This window comes from Bidens hawaiensis, unplaced genomic scaffold, assembly GCF_021521415.1.
Source record: "Bidens hawaiensis isolate Kalapana, Puna unplaced genomic scaffold, B.hawaiensis_p1.1 tig00035560_1, whole genome shotgun sequence".
Lineage (NCBI taxonomy): Eukaryota > Viridiplantae > Streptophyta > Magnoliopsida > Asterales > Asteraceae > Bidens > Bidens hawaiensis.
This window is the reverse complement of record NW_027505377.1, coordinates 15,727-35,812: the sequence shown is the minus strand read 5'-3', so window position 1 is coordinate 35,812 and position 20,086 is coordinate 15,727. Positions and strand designations below refer to the sequence as shown.

General features: G+C 34.7%; 1 protein-coding gene across 1 annotated transcript; it reads right to left on the bottom strand.

Annotated features, from left to right (window-relative positions):
* Positions 1 to 1,209: 1,209 nt before the first annotated feature.
* LOC143612803 (sister chromatid cohesion protein SCC2-like) lies at positions 1,210 to 15,658 on the bottom strand. The gene is made up of 27 exons (XM_077086704.1): positions 15,394 to 15,658; positions 12,895 to 13,004; positions 10,822 to 10,958; positions 10,648 to 10,741; positions 10,301 to 10,557; positions 9,381 to 9,488; positions 9,187 to 9,298; positions 8,931 to 9,033; positions 8,053 to 8,239; positions 7,531 to 7,968; positions 6,935 to 7,461; positions 6,654 to 6,864; positions 6,520 to 6,570; positions 6,268 to 6,426; positions 6,009 to 6,176; positions 5,637 to 5,936; positions 5,398 to 5,547; positions 4,957 to 5,126; positions 4,569 to 4,677; positions 4,147 to 4,416; positions 3,825 to 4,055; positions 3,580 to 3,713; positions 3,212 to 3,499; positions 2,766 to 3,138; positions 2,590 to 2,682; positions 2,351 to 2,476; positions 1,210 to 1,585 (listed from the first exon to the last, which is right to left on the bottom strand). The coding sequence occupies exons 1-27, from the start codon at positions 15,642 to 15,644 to the stop codon at positions 1,340 to 1,342; spliced, it is 5,403 nt and encodes a 1,800-aa protein (XP_076942819.1). The 5' UTR covers positions 15,645 to 15,658; the 3' UTR covers positions 1,210 to 1,339.
* Positions 15,659 to 20,086: the final 4,428 nt, after the last annotated feature.

Genomic DNA, 20,086 nt, shown 5'->3' with positions numbered 1-20,086 from the left:
CACTAATTACCCAATACTTACATCTACTAATTTAAAGGAAATAACCAAAAAAATAAACTAGAAATAGGTATGGTGCATGACAACGTGGGTTGAGGGTAGGTCCACAACAAAGAATTGAAATGAGGTGTGAGTTTTATATATTCTCTTCCATTGTAGAAAAACAATTGTTTGATTTTTCGTTAAAAAAAGTTTTCATCGATTTTTGAAATCGAATAAAAAAGTTTTCAACAAGTTTTATATATTCTCCTCCATTCTATGCGTTCCAAGTAACCCGAACCTTATGTTTTGTTTTTTATTTGTTTGATTTTTTGTTTTATTCTTTATATGGCGAGCTAACCATCTATTATTGGTTAGACCATGATGAATCTTAGTTAATTAACCTGTTTAGTTTAATATTTTAGGTTATTTACCATTTAAAACTAGTCTATATGTACCATTCGAGCACGTCAAGCTTTTTGCGTCGTCGTTGGGGACACGGTAATATTTTGACTTAAATCTGAAGCAATAATTAGCCCTTTAGTTTATTTGTCCTTTTAGTTAGTTGGTACAATTATCTGCTACTTGCAAACTAGTATAAGATGACAGAAGAACGCTCTCTCTCTCTCTCTCTCTCTCTTCTAACGTACGACCGACAACTGAAGCGATCCTTGGGAGAATCGTTCGACCGGGGTGGACGCAGACTTTTCTATTCCACCGGTGTTTCAAGTTAGACCAGATTCAGTGGTCTAGCTAACCGGCCGGTTTTACCTGTTTGTGGTTTAATGTTCAGTTTTTTTTTCAAAGTAGCTTTTTAATGGTACCCATACATAACTACACATTCCAAAAATGAAGTTTTAAACCAGAATGTTTCACCATCAAACCATAAAAACCAAACCAACGATTTGCTTCGGTTAGGACGGTTCAGTCAATTCCAACGATTTTTAAAAAACCGCAGCTAGAGATCAACCATTCAACCAATACATAACATAACACCAAGATATAAAAAAAAGGAAATTAAAACTAAGCAAGACGAAAACTATAATCCCAGAAAACAATTGATGTACAGACAAGGACTAATAATCGACTCTAGACTAAATCTCAATCTATGATAATATACAAAACATCACCCTTCGGGTCATACACCAAGGGCGCATTCAACATACCAACGACGATGGTTACTAACGAACGACCAAAATAAATCTTTTTTAAAAACTAATGCAATCTGACTATCTTAAGAGAGAGAAATCAGGGAGTCGGAAAATATAACCTGCATGCTGCACCAAGGCTTGTTTCTTTTTCTTCTGCTTCTACTACCAGCTGTACAATGTTAGCTTCTTGTACCTGTAATGTGTATTTACAACTATAACCTCTGCTGCTGATGTTGACTTCTGGTATTTCTCCTGCCACCGCTCGCTGCTACGCGGGTCCCGCTTCCCCAAGTCTCGTCGTCATCATCGTCGTCTTCGTCTCTATTGTTCCTGCCACCGTTGACATGACCTACCGCTGCCTTGGCGATACGCGGCCTCCCGGGAGGACGCTTCCTTTTGATATTTGATGTGTAGACTGAGTAGTCAACTGTGTCTTCCTTCAACGCGTTTTTGAATTCCTGTTTTGTGAGTGTTGGTTCAGAAATCGGTAAATGGAGAAACGAATGTGGGTAACGGGTACTTTGTTGGTATGAACTGTGTTGGTTCGACCCGAAACAGTTTTTTCACATTTTTATGTTTTTACGAAAAAGGTTTTGATAAGTGATAACAAAAAGCATATTATTGTAAAAGAGAAAAGTGCTGCATGTTTAAAGTTCACTTTAGGTGACTTCGTGTAAACTTCAGACATGACACGAACCTAACACATAACCCAAGGGTTATGGTTTAGTATAAACGGGTTCATGTCAATCCGACAGGTTCACAGTTGGCCTCTTCAACCCATTTATTCTTTATCTCATACTTTTAAAATGTGTTATATGTCATGAATTATATTGGTTGTGTACTTTAAGCCAACTTTTACATAAGATTTTATTACTAAAATGTAAATGTGAAATTGTATTATTTGTTGTAAAATTGTAAATTTAAAGTATTAATATGTGATAAAAATATCAAAATATAAAAAAATTGGTTTCAACGGCTCGTGTTCGTGTCAACCCATGAAAAATTAGATCCTATTCGTGTTAACCTGTGAAAATTTGGGTTGTGTTCGTGTTAACTTGTGAAAATTCGAGTAGGGTTGAACCCACCAGCCCGCAGACCTATTTAGTACCCTTACCTCAGACATGTTTGAACCATTTTGACACATTTCATTCTTAGCTAAATTACCCAGTAATTACAAATAAAGTTATTTAAATGAGTAAAAAAGTGCGTTTAAAAACGGTTACCTGATATCTTTGGAAAATGTCCTGATAGGTGGTCGGTTGAGTAGCATTTGTCTCACCGACATTGAAAGGAATATTCTGCCGTGAAAGAAACTCCCCCGGTTTGTGCGGTTCAGTTGGAGAAAACGCCTACAAAACATGGCGAATACAAAATTACAAATTGTTTCATGAAAATATAAAATCAAAGCATCACTCTTTTAAAGAGACAAAATGATAATTATTATGAAAGAATAAAGCAACACCTGGCAACGAGCATCATCCAAACCATATACTATCTTTAGGTGTCGTTTAAGCTTCAAAAGAAGTTGCAGTGCACAAGCTGCAAGGCAGTCGGCCTATATAATAACACCAAAACATTAAGCATGCAAATGAAGAAAGACACCATATGGTTATTCATCTGAATGCAAATAATATCTACCTGGATATTTGGCAGATCAACCGGTGGGATGATAATATTATCTTTCTCTGGGTTCACAGAAGTTTCATCATGATCAGGCTCCACGGGCACAGTTTGAGTAAATGAAATCTCACTGGGGTATTCCTGTGCAGCGTGTCGATTATCATCAACAAGTTCATTCTCCCCAGAAACATTTTGAGCCATTGGATCATGCTGCACTATCCCATTTGCAGGTTCTTTCTGTTTTTGTTCTTGCAGTTTATGCAAAAATGTTTTCATATTGGACTCTATTGCCCCTGCCCTAACTTGTATGACTCTATTTATAGCATAAATCAGATACAGAGGCTCTTCAGGTAATGAAAACGGGAGTAAAGAAAGAATCTCTGTGCAGTATCTGAGAGGAAAAAGAAAAACAGTTTAATTTCAAGTCAAATTAAAAACTATGAATGAAATTGAAGATAACCTACATCAGAAAAGGGACCACTGAGTTATGCCAGCCAGGCATATCAAACTTGCGAACGATTGAGGTCATAAATTTATTTCTTGACGCGCGATTTCCACGAATAACCTTGTAAATTCTAGAAACACCCAATCTCGCATAAGAAAACGAGCTACCATCTGATTTTCCTTTTGTAGGTGTCTTGGTTGGGACTTTTGGGTCTGAATCGTCAGAAAAACTTTGACTCATTGACTGCATGAAGATAAATGACATATGAAGTCCATCACCAAGACGACTCTCAAAAAACGCAGGATACCTGAAAATATAATTAACTATCTTAGGCATGTGAATATATTAAAGGAGTAATAACAAATTAAAAGGAATGTAAGAAAGTACTTCTCATTCATATTCATCAGCAAATGATGAGCCAGCTTAGAGTTTGCCTCTTGAGGATCTGTTTCAAGTGCTATAAGGTATGGTACACAAGTAATTGGATGAACTAGACCTTGACGCAGCACAATTTCCACAATCTGTTTCACAAAGTAAATGATTAATTAATTTTTTTTTCAGCCTTTCATTTTGCAGGTTTTAGATGTCATAAGTTTAACTAGTTACAAGTTAAACAAAAAATTGCTAGTCACCTTAAGAGCGGATTGACGCACTTCCTCGCTCGCATCCAAACATCTCCCTAAAATGCTATTCCAATATAACTGAATGATTCCACCACAAATGTTAGTATCACCAGCACCTGCAGCAACTGGCACACTGCCTGCAGCTGTATTATAAGCAACCATATCATCTCCAGCTTTATCATTCTCCATCTGGTGTTCGGCATCTAGAAGGTACTCAAACAAGTTCTGTAGTGACTGCATCTGAAAACAAAAATTTATGAAACAAAGAAAATTGTTAACATACTGTAAACCCAGAGTCACGTAAAGACTCAAAGCTGTATGATGTATTTACCTTCAGCCGATCATCAGCGCTAGAAGAAAGTGTTGTCTCTAAGATGTATTGCATGTCTTTCTCCAACATAAATTCGGGCCGAGCAATTAAAACATAACCTAATGCCTGAAATGATCTGATTTTTATAGCAAAATCCTCTGCATGGAAGTACTTTTTAAACAAGCTGAGGCTGTCAGAAACAGGATTCTGTTTGTTGGGAAGTGACATAGACAGTAAAGAGCTTCCATAGCGAATAAGCAATCCTAGACAGAAAAGGGACCGAACCACTAGCTGAAAACAATAATGAAAAAGTTAGTTTAGTTGTTCTTTTCTAAGAAGGTAAACAATAAAAGATAGTTTATCATGGACAATGAGAAATAGAGATTATAGAGAGTTGATCGGTAAGAGTAGACATAAAAGTTAGAAAAATCAAATAATCCAACCTGTATGTTATTGAAACCCAGAGAGTCCAAGCGTTTGAAGAACAACTGCATAAGATGCCCAACAACTGATGCACCATTTCCTGATACTTTGCTAATGGAGCAAAGGCACCTGTAGGTAAACAAATTATTATCACTAATATATGCAGTAAAAGTTAGATGAGAAAGTCAATGGTGACAGAAAGTAAAATTGATGTATCAGTATGGATACAATTTATAAAGAGGATATTTTGTTAATCCATAGAAACTAATTACAATCATGGAATGATGAAATGTTTGAACATAACACGCTCCAGTTGCTCTTTAATTAAAAGAGACAGAATTACAGAAAATTAAGCAGGCAGTGGCAAGATAATAATTAAGGCATAAAAGTGAGGAAAATGAATTGTACTTGATGCAAGCATGAACAACTGTCAAAAAAGAATGTCGGACAATCATCTGCTTCAAATCTTGTTCAAGATCTTCAACTACACTTTGAGGAAGCTTTCGTACCAAGGGCAGGACTGAGTCAATAACAAACACTATACTCTCCACTAGCTGTGCAACTGCTCGACTGTCGGCCTGATACAAGCATAACCAAGCTATCATTGGCATGACTGACACTTATTGTCATAACTAATGTTATCTTAGGTTTTCCGTGATATATGATAATGAAAGAAATGGGTTATAAGCCGTATGCATGCATAGCTAAAGTGGCCTATTTGTGTTGATAACTAAAGTTGTTTTATATAATACCAAGGGTTATAAGTCATATGTATGGTCAGTATAATTAGTGCTAATTGCATAAATAACTACAGAGGGCTTTCTAAATACTAAAAGCAATTGTTTGAACCTGTCTCTTTAGATAAGGCTGCAAAGTGACCACAAACTGAGAAGGATTAGAGGCGGGTACACAAAGTGCAGGATCCACTACACAGAAAGCATGCAAGAGCAACACGTAATGCAGTGTACCCACATCGGCTTCATTAGTATCATCCTCTACCTACAATTCATAGTTTACAAAAAGAAAAGACTAAGCATTCTGATTGTACACTGTTAAAATGTGAATTAAAGCAACACACAAAAGAATACCCATAATATCTTCTCCAACAAGCACCTGCACATAAGCTCGCATCGCTTGCGTACTGATGCAACAAGCACAGGACTGATTCCTGCAGCCTTAGTTGACTGCGGAAAAAAGTCAAGTGCTAAATTCCGCTTGATGATAATGACAAGCAACTGGTTGCTGGGCATCTTCTTCAACACTTCAACCATTTGTTCAGTCTTCTTTGCTATTTCTACTGTTACAGAACTACCCTCTGCAAAAATTTGGTCTTGTCTACCTGAAGATTCTTCAAACCAGAACTCATAGAATGTCCGGCACACAATGTCCTGTAAGCAAGAGACAACAATTATATTAGTGAACATATAATTACTAATACTAGAAGAAAAAGGTAATACTACCTGAATGCTGGATTCTTCATCACTAATACGAGAAATAATTTCAATGCAGGCATTGGTAAACTCTAGGAAATTAGCATTTGAAGTACACATATCTCTTATGATCTTTATGGCTCGTTTCCGAACACTCACTCCAGTATCTTTCACTCTCTCAGCTACCTTCCCATAGTACTGATAGAAAAGAAGCAAATAAAGGGATGTAATCTGAATAGTATAAGATCAAAGACTATGTGTAAGGATTAGAAATTTAAAAGATCATTACCCTCAAAGCAACATTAGGATGTGAAGCAATATATCGACCAACAAGTTCTAGTGCTGCTTCTCGTACAGATATAGCAGAGTCACAAAACCTTCCCTCAACTGCTGTTTGAACATATTTATCACCCAAAACCTCTGGATCAGCCTCTACAATTAAACTAACCTGCTCACAACAGAACAATGTACAGACAAAACAGTGAGTTAACTTACTAAAACCAAATAAGAGCCTTACAATTTGTTATAAAATTTCACTTACTGCCTTCATTGCTTTGGCACGAATAATGGGAGAGCCCTCCCTCAAACTTGCCTGCAATTATTAATAAACTTAATAAATAAGAAAGCATAAATAGTCAAACATGAAACAAAAGCGAAAAAGGATAGCTAGCAGACCAAAAGCAAGTGAAGAATTCTATCGAATCCTCTTGAAAAAGAGCTATGTTGTCCAAGTGCCATTGTTATCTTCTTGACAGAACTCCTTGTCAATAAGGATGAATTCATCCCAGAACTACGTAAGATTTCTTTTGATTTTAACCTAGCAAGGTAATAGAGAAACTTCTCTTGACTACTGGGATCTTCTTTGTACCACTGACATATATAGAACCTGCAAAACATCATATTCCCATAATTAATGACTTGTTTGACTAATGGTGAATTGTGCAAAGTTTACAGACCATCTAGTGAATATATGCACATCCTCAGGAGACCCAGAATCCTGAAGGTAATTCAAAAGCATCTGTTGAACAATCTCCAACTTTGTAACATCAGGAGTGTCACTCGATTTTGACTTCTTACGAGTGTGATTACTTTCATCCCTACCCTGGGCCTTGCAATAAGAGTGTAAGGAAAGAAGTTGTTTCCTGCATTGACAAAGCTGACACAACCAGTTGCTACTAGAAACTTCATGTTCTCTTATTCCCAAACACTCTACATGAAATAATCTCTCACAACCTTCACACTGGACCAATGGATTTTCAGACTTTAAATCCAAACATATAGAACATGCATCATCTGGATGGTTATTATCACTAGCATCCCCACCTAGTAACTCCTGTACAATCCAAAACTTTTCCTTCTTACAAAGGATAGCTTCCCGCTTTAGCCTTGCAGCTATCGTACCAAGAATATCAATAGCATGGGACCGAGCAACTATATCTTTAGATTTCAGCCCAGCATTCTGAAGTAGTAAGACACAAAGAACCTGAAAGCAACTTTCATTAACAAAACACAAGAACCAAGCCACCAAGTTGTAGAGATAAATAGATGATACCTCCAGAATATGAGTCGAAGCAGGATATTCGGGCAAATTCAAGGTGGTTAAGAGATCTGTCACAATATTTTCCAACATGATCTTAAAGTCAGAAGCTTCTTGATTTTGATTCTTTGAATTTGCAAACCGCTGGAGCACTCGACCCCAGAAAAGACAACACGCTTCAGTTACCGACTCTTGGGATTTGTGAGGATAACTAGAATCGATCCCAATATTAATCAACGGATTGTTGTCAGAAGCTTCCCTCAAAAAATCAGGAAGGTTCACACTGCAATGAATCAACTGAATAAACAAAGCGGATATCATTTGGATTTGTCTCTGTTCTTCATCAGCAAGGTGATACGTTCTCGGAATTCGTTTTGAGAATGGTAACTTTAAAAGAAGTTGAAGTAATTCATCAATGACGTACACTCGATGCTGAGGGTAAGAAAAAAATATCTGAACAACAAAGAACAAAAAATTTAGAATTATCAAGAAAACCAAAGCATGTATACAAAGCAAACAGAGATAAAAGTTATATACCCCGCCAATCAGACTGATTGCCTTCAATTGCAAAAGTTGAATGTTATCCACCGACAAAGTTGAAAAGCATGTCTTCACTAGCTGCAAAATGCAGCTATCTGATAGGCGCTCTATCATCAGCAAATCCTTTAGAAAAGCAATGATAGTGCACAGTTTCTGAAGTATGTTATGTGCCGCAGCAGAAGCTCTGACAACAAAGAAGCCATAAACTATAAGCATATAGATCGTTCGCATTTTTGGGGCGATACCGACTTTCCATGGTTAATGCGCTTTTTTAGAAGCCAAATCCGGAATTTTGGTATTTTTGTGTACTTATATTGATTTCTTTTGATTTATCACTGTGACTGATAAGAACTTCCTTAAAAATATCGGATTTACTTAATTAACTCCAATTTCTTTGTATAATCATTGACAATTTTTTGGTTTCTATAAATCGTACAAGACTGGTTAGTAGAAGAAAATATTTTTTTAATCATTTGTCTTCTATTTCTTGATTAATCCGCATATGGCTTCTGCTCATGTTTCTTATAATTTGTTTTGCTTTACAGTAACCCCTTTTATGATCTAAACTTTAAAAACAAATTTTAAAGGTGGAGTTTCACAAGAAAATGATAGAAAATCAGGACTATTTTAAAACTTTTGATACTAACTAGATGATATAAAATGTTATATAATGGCGTTTGTTTATTTTAATTGAAGAATAGTATTATTTTTCTTATACATAATATGTTTTTATTTTTTTTTATTGAAGCACGTTTTTTTTTCTTAGGCCCTTGCATTTTTCGTGTCTTGCACCTAGGCCACAGGCGAGAACCGTGCGCCTAGCGCATTTGATAACTATGCTTTCAACAACTAAGTTTTGATAACTGATAACTTACTTGTTTGATCCTGATTTTTTCACTTTCACGCTTCTAGCAGTACGCCTTCTCTTGCTGGCACTCCCAAACTCCTCGTCATAATAATCCTCGTCATCATCTTCGTCTGTCAAAGACAACATGGGGCAGAGATAAAAAACTTGTTAGAAATCAGCAAGGAATATAACTAATACATGATATTCTAGATGCTCTAACATGAAAAAACAACTATTTAAATCCACATCATCTCTCGAGGGTCCTTTACAGAATGTGCAACTACCTTGCAAATTTCCATTGTCAATTGGTTTGTTAGTTGAACGATGATTTGGATCACAAGCTGACATGACGTCTCCTATTTGTCGCCTAGAGAACTCGACAATTCTTTCAATTATCTAGCATACAAATTAAGAGAAAGACAGCATTAAACACTGTTAAACACACACACACACACACACACATATAGTTGGCATGTACCTCCTCCTTGTAGATTTGCTTTGGCATTCCACTATAAGCCATAATCCCAATAGCTGCATGGATAGACTCAAGTGCCACCGTAATTGCAGAAACTACAACCGAAAGAGACTGGAAAAATAATAGTTTTTAGTTAATACATTTTGGCTTGCCAAACAAAGGCCAAATTGCAGAACAACGAGAGCGCCTTATTGGTGGAACACAGGAAAGATGGTGTATTCACATAAAAAATAAAAAAAAAACGCATGAATTAGTAGCAAGCATCCCCCAAAATTTTAACAAGAGATGGGTAGCATGAGAGAAAATCAGGAAAGAACCAGGTATGTCAAAATATGATCTAGCCAGCAATATAAAAACAAACACCCTATACAGAAAACTGTTATAAACTTCAAGTTAAATAGGGTGTATCTGAAGACAAGATGCATATATCAGATTTCAGAAAAGCATTTAACATCAAAAATTATGACTAAGATTAAACTAGAGAGCATATGCCAATGGTAATATGCATGTGTCTGTCTATATAATATAACCAACTTAAAAGCAAGTATACTTGCAGGAAGATGGAATCACTTAACACAAATGAATGATGATACTATCAACTGTATTTAAAAGATGCTCTCTAAACTGAGAGATTATGCATATAGAAAGTATGAAGCCTATCCAAATAACTAAATCATTTAATTTTGTGATTAAAAGAATTCTATAATGTAAACATGAGGAATCTCCTAAATTTGGTAACTAGGATACAAGGTATACGAAAAATGATTTAAATAAATGCACAAAATACTTTCTATATGCATAATCTCTCAGTCAGAAGTGATCAAGGAAGCAACTGCAAACATTGTTATTGTTAAACAGCACATCAAGCATCACCAATATGAAAAGAAACAAGCAGGATTAAAGTACCGAAGTCAGAAACATACATTTTCAGATTGAGTAATGGACAGGCCTTCGGCGCTGTGGATTTGATGATCAAGAATTTTTAACAGTCTCTCTAGATGAACAACAGGAACCAAATGTAGGAATTTGTTTGCTCGGATTGACATAACTTCTTTCACGAGAGTTCTAATGTTGCCAACTTGCAAAACCAAACATTCTGATTCACCTTCTTCACGATCATCCACTGATACTTCGGCTTTACCACACAAATCCTCAAGTACTTCACAGAATCTTTCTACAGCTGCATTGAAGCAATTGAAGCTTGAATCTTAAATATCTTAATAAGACAAACATTTTATAGAAAACAAAAAAAAAAGAAAAAAAAAGGAACCTTGACGCTCAGCTTCGTCTGGTTCAATTGGTAAGACTGTATCATCACCCTTCTTCTTGAGTTTGGGTTTTTTAGATGCAGAATTAATAACATCCTGCAAAATTATCTTCATAATTACAACCATAACAAGTAAATAATTGAAAATAAAAAAAAAACATGTGTGGTGCCAACTACATGCTCGCGTGGACGCGGTGTTTCCCCTTTGTCTTCAAAGGCTTCATTATTTGTTGATAAATTCTGCATGAGCAGCTTTCTTTCACACACCTTGTTATTAGCTACCGTATTGTTATACATTTGCTCCATGGCAGTACCTGAGAAACTTAAATATTTTAATAAAGATAAACAAGGCAATTTTTAAGATAAAGGAATAACTATTGCCTCTACATAGATATAAGAAGGTTAAAACTGAGTGATTATCTTCTAACGAGAAAATTGGAAACAATATTCATGTATTTTTACAAGCCAGGATACTCAACGGTTTTCAAATCACAACGAAGATATATGTATTGACTTTGCGTATGGAGGTCAATGGAAGCTATAAACGCCACTAACCCAGAATCTAAACTTATCCTAAAGAATACCAGTACAAAAAATCATGTGTGCAGCAAATGCAAAAACACATGTCAAAGGAACATGAATACAAAAAAATTTACCCTCTAAAGTGTAACAAGTCCAAATTTTAAACCCTAAATCTACCCTCCAATAATTACGGTCCACGGATATAGCTTTACAAAAGCATACGAGATAGAAGAATCATGTATAAATAGATTAAAAATGGCTTAAAACTGTATAAAATAGCTTCATAAAAAGATAAATGGTCTTCGATAACTTTTTTCTACTCCGTGTATACACTTTCTGAGTTTGCGGTCTGTATCTTCATTGGCCCTCACATCAAGGATATGGGAGCCATCTTACTATAATACACATATCTTCTTACTATAATACCTTTTTGCCTAACTGGCATCTTTATAAGTTGAAAGGTGAAACTGGTCTATGAATTATCTTATAATCATATTATAACAATTGTTGGTCAAGTTTTCTAGGTTTCTCGTTCATCCATCTTACCATTACACTCTTTTTCGGAATATACTAATTGTTAGCAACTTAGCCCCACATTAAGTACAGAATCTAGGGTTACCAAAACTAGATATCTCATATTATACTCCTTCCCCCTTATTCTCCTTAGCTTTCCACTTTTTAGAATAAAAACGACAAGGGAAACCGTGATTATGCTATGCCAATCAAAGCAAATTAGTTCTTTTCTCTATAAATGAGTGCAAGCTTACAAGGCCTGGAAGCAGGACTTTATTCAGACAGGGAGATCAATCTGAACCCTAAACCTTTTACTTTAGTGGGTCTACAAAGATCCATTTCCTTTACCTTATGGAGTCCACGAATATCATCTGATAAAGGAAGTTGATACAATACTTCCTTAGTTACAAATATAAAGATGCTTTTTCAGTCTTGTAGTCAAAGATTCAGGATCCAACATCTTAGAGTTGTTTAGACTTGCAGTCAAAGACTCAAAGACATGCAATGGCCTTTAAAAAGGTAGCCAGTTTTATTGAATCCTTTAAAACGACAGTGATATGTCAAATGGTTATCAACTTAATTTAATCAAAATGAGTTGAATACAGAACCTATACATGGATGGTGAAGAACCAATCCGCAAGATGGAAAACCTTTGATGGCGTAAAACTTCCTAGAGTATGGAACGTGTTTCTAAGCCTAACCATAAAAAAAATACAACTCATAGCACTACTGACAGCCAAAAGAACATCTATGATTGGAAATGCTTTTAATCACAATTAATATCTAAACTAATTGACGTTAAGAAGAATTATGATGTCTGATTATACCATTAAAGGGGCAGTCTATCAATATATAAGTTTTCAAATAAACTTAGACAGGGCTACCACCTCCACATGACAACCTCAATTAATTTCCTCATCACCATAAATATCACATTACTTAATAAATAGACGGCGAATAGATAAAAGTACATAATAACTAACTGTGTGCTTCCAAGTTTAGTTATTGATTAGAATGACAACAACTAGAACTCAAGGTTAGCTTACAAAGGTAAAGATAGAGATAAAATTTTCATGCTACTTTGGTATAATTCTTGATTGCTAAATAAATTCCTTTGTGCATTATGATAAGTGTAAATTATTTTCCTCAAAACTAAGTCACTAAATATCTTGGAAAAATAAGACTGTTAAAAAAAGCATCAACATCAGCTATTACCTGGAGCAATGTGCTCAAATGCTTCAGAATTGCATCTAAGAACCTCATCGTAAAGGTCTAGACGTTCTTCATGACCAAAAGGTGTTACCCTCGCCTCTGTTTTAAGATTCCTGCACATAGAATTTGAAATTTTAAACAACACACCCAATGTGATTATATGAATGTGTTTAAAAAGGAAAAAGTTAGATAAACTAAAAAAAAGGAAATTCATATAATCATAAGCAAATCCTTCTGTAGATTGCCAACAGGACGATTGAATGAAGATTGACAATTAAATCCCATAAAATGATGAAAAGATGTTTGAAAAGGGAGAGAAACTATTTTCATTATATATCTTTCTTTAAGCCTTTAGAGGCGAATCTAGTAAGATTTACACAATCAACTAGCACGAGTCGATTATGCTGCTGCAGTTAACACAGAAATGCTTTAAAAACAACGCATTTGCATAATACTTTCAACTTGCATTAAATGATCCAAACTCTCTGTCACGCTTACTTTCATTAATATTCACGTCACGTACCAAAGCATGTAGTATAAGCTACAACTTTTGGTATATTAATCTCGTTTTTCTTCATATGTAACTCCGATTTTCCGCAAATAGTTATGTTACATGCAGCACTACATAATCAACACATATGGACTTTAGATCCCTAAAGATTGTACTACCACATGCCACGACCGCTGGTAATTACTTGTAGATAATATCAAACCTGCTTCTAGACTAAAAATATATCAATTATAATGCGCTATGTTTCTTTAATTTCGATGATTTGATCTCTTTTACACATAGAATTAGTTATCTATGTGCATTCCTTATTCTATTCTAAGTCCTACAACCATCCTTAATCTTCCTTTGTTTCCTATCTCAGCATAAATGCACTATTGACGTTTTTTCTGGAAACTGTTCCTTATAAATTACTATAAGCTAGTCTATACCTAATTTCTAATTCAAAATTATAATCTTCTCATTTCTCAATTATTCGAAATATTCCGTTTACAAACGATCAGCATTGCTACACATTCAAATTCAAACACCTATTTGCACGCTAAACTCACCTTCTAATCAGCAAACAGTACACATTTCAATTCTACAAAATGTAGCCCTGGAAACAATCTGACAAGTCAAAATCACAATTCAAACAGCTCGAAAACTCACAAAATACGACACATCAGTATCCTGTAGCAGTTTAGCTATTCTAATCATGCTTTGTTTCTTATCTCAGCATAAATGCACTATAAGCTAGTCTAGACCTAATTCCTCATTCAAAATCAGAATCCTCTCAAGTATTCAAAATTTTCATTTCCTAAACAGCAGCAATACAATTCAACAAATGTAATCAAAACCTTAATCCTAGAAACAATCCGACACGTAAAAATCACAATTCAACCGGTTCGAACACTCGCAAATAAGATGCATCAGCATCCTGTAGCAGTTTAGCTATTCAAATTAATCAACAAACAGTACACATTCCAATTCTAAAAAATGTAACCCTATAACCAATCCAATACATCAAAACCACAATTCAACCAGTTCAAACACTCACAAATACAACACATCAGTATCCTGTAGCAGTTTAGCTATTCAAATTAATCAACAAACAGTACACATTCCAATTCTACAAAAATGTAACCCTAGAAACAATCCAAAACATCAAAACCACACTTCAACCAGTTCGAACACTCACAAATACGACACATCAGCATCCTGTACCAGTGTATCTATGTACACATTACAATTCAAGCAGTTCGAAAACTCACAAACACGATCACCAGCATCCTGTAGCAGTTTATCTATGTACACATTCCAATTCTACAAAAATGTAACCCTAGAAACAATCCGACAAGTGAAAACCACAATTCAACCAGTTCAAAAACTCAATACATCAATATCCTGTAGCAGTTTATCTATGTACACAATTCTACAAAAATGTAACCCTAGAAACAATCCAAAACATCAAAACCACAATTCAACCAGTTCGAACACTCACAAATACGACACATCAGCATCCTATACCAGTTTTTCTATGTACACATTACAATTCAACCAGTTCGAAAACTCACAAACACGATCATCAGCATCCTGTAGCAGTTTATCTATGTACACATTCCAATTCTACAAAAATGTAACCCTAGAAACAATCCGACAAGTGAAAACCGCAATTCAACCAGTTCAAAAACTCAATACATCAATATCCTGTAGCAGTTTATCTATGTACACATTCCAATTCTACAAAAATGTAACCCTGGAACCAATCCAATACATCAAAACCACAATTCAACCAGTTCGAAAACTCACAAATACGACACATCAGTATCCTATAGCATTTTATCTATGTACACATTACAGTTCAACCAGTTCGGAAACTCACAAATACGATACATCAGTATCCTAAAGCAGTTATAGCAGTTTAGCTACGTACACATTCCAATTCTACAAAATGTAACCCTAGAAACAATCCGACACGTAATAACCACAATTCAACGAGTTCGAACACTCACAAATACGACACGTCAGCATCCTGCAGCAGTTTAGCAATCCTACCAGCCCGATCAGCCACGTCAGTCCGCCTCAACTGATTAACCGAACCTACCGGCTGTTCGTCAAGTAACCGCAAGTCCTGATCACGCGCGCCGCAGAACACCGGCAGCGACGGCAACGGCAAGCACGGAGCAACTTCGGAATGAACAGTGTTGACGACGCTGATACCTTTCGGTAACCGTCCGCCGTCACCGGAACGAGAATTCGACATTGAATCAGTGGTTAATTGATTGATAACATGAAGTGGTTCAATCAATTGATGGAATTAGGGTTTTGTTTTGGTGGAATTTGGGGAAAATGAGCAGTTTTAGTTTACTGAATAAATGGAGTCTGAGGAATTGGGGGTAAAATAGGAAGGACAGTTGGCAGGGGAAGAATAATATTATTACGGTAACAAAATATTATTATTATTATTATTATTATTATTATTTATAAAGTTAAACTAAAGTAAAATTGATTATTGTAATCTTTTTCATTTAATGTTTGGGTTGGGTTAATTAACTTAATCATCAATAATAATTAATAAATGCGGAGCTTTTGGTAGGGTGGTATTAGAGCATTTAGTTTGATTTATGTCTTCGATATTTAGTTTCGGTGGCACCTAATGATTACAGGAGACTAAACGAATATACGAGGATCACTAGTTGGATTGTTAAATCAAACGGGTTTTATTACCGTACTGACGTGTTTATCTGCGAGTGTTCACGGGCGATGACCCCATGTGAGGGTTTTTCTTAGTTCGGAGATAAGTGTATTCTGATGTGAATTTTACTAATAGCTCATTTGAATGATTTGTTAATTGTTAAATAAATAAAATGAATTTAATTATTATTATCTTTTTCAATATATTCTTGAGTTGGAAATAAACAAAAGGCTAAAAAAATTGATTATTATAACCTTTTTGAATAAATGCTTGGGTTTGGAGAAAAGAAAAAAAAAAGAAAAGCTAAAATAAAATTGATTATTATTTTCTTTTTCAATAAATGATTGGGTTGGAAAAAAAAGCTAAAATAAAATTTATTATTATTATCTTTTTTAATAAATGCTTGAGTTGGGATAATTAACTTAATCAACAACTTAATAAATGTGAAGCTTTTAGTATGGTTGTATTAAGTGTTTATCTGCTAAGGAGTAGGTGAAAGGGTGATAAAGAAAAGACTTGATGTTTTATATGACTCAGGTTTGATTCATGTTTTCACCGTTTAGTTTAAGCGACACATAGATTATGATAGAAGACTAAGCGAGTAGGTGACGCTCACTAGTTGTATCATTGAACTGAACATATTTTATCTCTCCACACCGTCGTAAATTCGAGCAAGTGAAAAAGGAAAAGAAAAAAAGAAAAAAAAAGAGAAAATAATAAATACTTGAACAATAACGATAAATGGATGAACATAACGGGTTAGGATATCTCTGTGTTTAATGTTTTAAGGAAAATATTAAGGAATGTTTCAAATATAGGGGTGAGATATTAGACAAATAAAATTAACTTACTAAACATGTAATAACTAGTGTAATTATAGTTTTGTGAGTAATTATGCTATAAAAATAAAATAGTGTAATAATAATTAAGGAAAAAATTAAGCAAGGAATATTTCAAATATAGGGATGAAATATTAGACAAATAAAATTAACCTACTAAACATGTAAATAACTAGTGTAATATAGTTTTGAATTAGAATAATTATGCTATAAAAATCAAATAGAGAAATAATAATTATTTTAATTTAAAATATATAGAGTAATAATAATTAATCTAGTTACTTATACGTTACCCATGTTAAAAGTCATTTGTATTTGGTCAATACACACGATGTTAAGTGTGGCACTATAAAACTATTACATCAATGTAGGTGGTGTTGTCTATATTCCTGCACAAACTTAAACTTTAGCGTGGGCACAATGAGAAAACATACAACCAGTTAATATTACCAATGGTGTTACAATGATAATGTAGGTCTAAAATAATAATTCAAGTATATACAACATATGATTCCAATGGATTGAGATTGATTCAGTTCGAACTATGTTAATGATAAAAAAAATTGTATTTTGGGATTGTAGGGGCAATACCCTGATAAATAGTCCAACAAGAAATGGAGCAACATCATACACGAAAAAGACAAAATGGCCCAACATAAAGGCAAAGATTGGAGGGGACCCACAAGGTTGTACTAGAGTATCTCGAGATAGCGACAAGTCCAAGGGAACCACATGACGGTACCAAAATATCCTAAGATAGCGATAGGGAACGGTCCCCCTGAAACCATGACTAGGATAGTATGATGTAGATGCGATAGGATTTAGATCCACAAGTATTATGAATGAAGCAATTACCGGAAGAAGGAAATGAAGTGATTATCGTTTGATTACGAAATGAATCAAATATGCAACGTAATTAACGACAATTTCATGGCAATAAATGAGCGAAATAAGAAAAGGGCGAGCTGATCTCAATAGCAGTAATTATATACAAAAAAATAAGTTGCTTATTAGTTTGAAGGGCAAATTCAACCAAATTCCTTCGATAAAGTTACAATAGCAGTAATTAAGTTTTAATATTGTTTCAATAAAGTCATTTGTATTTTTTAGCAATAATAACCACTTCAATTATGATAATATTCTATATATTATCAACAGTTTTCTTAATTCAATGGCCTAAATCAATTTCAAGCTTGATGACCAATGAGCTAGTGATGGAGGGGTAAGGAAAAGACTTGGTGTTATACGTGACACAAATTTAATCCCCCCCCCCATCGTTTAGTTCGTCGTCACTGGGTGATGACGGGAGACCACTGAATGAGTTTTATCTCACCGTATTGTCGTGCCTTCAAACGAGTGTTAACATGCATTAGCCTTAGGTGAGGGTTTTCCTCATATCGAAAGGTGAATGTATACCGATATGATGAATTTAACCAATAGTTTATTTGGAAGATTCGTTAACCGTTAAAAAAAGCTCGATTTTTGTTTAGTGACTTATTTATTCACAGTAACCTTATATTTCATATTAAACTTGAAAACATAAACCGATAACTAGTAACAAATTTTCGGATTTATTCAATTCAAGTCATTTAGTATTAACATATATATTAAAAAAATACACAAGAATAAAACAATATCGAAACTCAATTAGTATTTTTAGGTAAATAAATGAATTAACATTTGGTGGAGTAATGAAGAACCTAAACACATTCTTACGTCGTATCATATTTTAAGTCATCTTTTGTTAAAAGCTAAAAATGTTACTAGACGAATAACATAAATATACTTTATAAGCTAGTTTCAATTAAAAAAAAAACAAAAATACTAAAACGCTCAGCCAAAAACTAAAACGCTCAGTCAAAAACTAAAACACTCAAAAACGGTTTTCGTGAAAAAAAAGTAAAAAATTGATCGATTAACGATCCAAAACTGTTTTGTTTATTTCGGTGAACCAATGATTAATTGGATATATATTGACGATTTCGAGATCTTGTGATGTGATTCATGGATCGATTTTATGAAAAATAAGTATTCTTATACGTTAAGCAATTATTGTATTGCATATTTTCTCTCTATATATATATCATGACATTATACATATCAATGTGTGATTTATTGTAGACTGCTCAAGCGATTATCAGTGCTTGGTCATTGTGCCAATACGCCAGATAGATCTCCATAGACAATTGTGATACATTGCCAAATCTAATTCCATGGTACGCAGCGCGGGAAAAATGAAAAAACTTGAACAACTAAAAATAAAGTTTTGCAAAACCATGATGGAGGTATTTGAAAGTGATCCGATCAACGACGGTACTTACAACGTCGATGGAGGAAACACTACATTAACAAGCCCAACACTAATAACTATTGTTGTTGTTGTCCCTCAACTCTCCAACCTAGAGAGTGTGCATATCATCGGGTGCGACATTCTATCTCATGTGTTCACTTTCTCCACTCTTTAAAGCCTCAAGCAACTCCAGAGGTGAAAGTAGAAAGATGCTATGCGATACAAGTGATCGTAAAAGAAGAAAATGCGATGTCCTCAAAAGTTGTGGCGTTTCCTCATGTAGAGACTCTTGAACTTGATGATCTACCAAACCTTAAGGGTTTCTTCTTGGGAACGAATAACTTTCGTTGGCCCTCGTTGGATAATGTTATGATCAATGATTGTCCTCAATTGATGGTGTTTACATCTGGTGAGTCGAACACTGCAAAGCTCAAGTATATACACACAAGCTTAGGCAAGCATAGCCTTGAATGTGGTCTTAACTTTCATGGAACGATCAATCAGGTACATTTAAAAAGTTGTTTCGGATTATATCTAGTAAAGTAACAATCCCAATTAAAGGTTTTAGGTTGGTCTTAAATATGTTGGGTATAAAAGTATATAACTTTGTATATTAACAATAAGGTATATTGGTTTTTATTAATCCCAACTATCGTTTTTGGTCGGTGCCGGTCTCAACTAACGAATTGGCTGCTGACGGTCCCAACTTTTAACGTATTTGTTCCCAATAGTCCGCGACTAACAGAATTCTAACGCCATTAGTTGCAGGTAGCCGAAAACGTTTTTGTCGGAAAAGTTACATGTTTTTTTTCTGAAAACTCAACATTTTCGTCTCAGTCATCTTTGTAACTTTGTATCGGATCTTTATGAAACTTTTTCTA

Excerpts from the sequence above, each read along its gene's own strand:
- LOC143612803 (XM_077086704.1), bottom strand. The coding sequence starts at position 15,644 with ATGTCGAATTCTCGTTCCGGTGACGGCGGACGGTTACCGAAAGGTATC. Across the intron at positions 9,034-9,186 it reads TGACAATGGAAATTTGCAAG|ACGAAGATGATGACGAGGAT; the intron begins GTAGTTGCACAT and ends TGTCTTTGACAG. Across the intron at positions 1,586-2,350 it reads ACATTTTCCAAAGATATCAG|GAATTCAAAAACGCGTTGAA; the intron begins GTAACCGTTTTT and ends CTCACAAAACAG.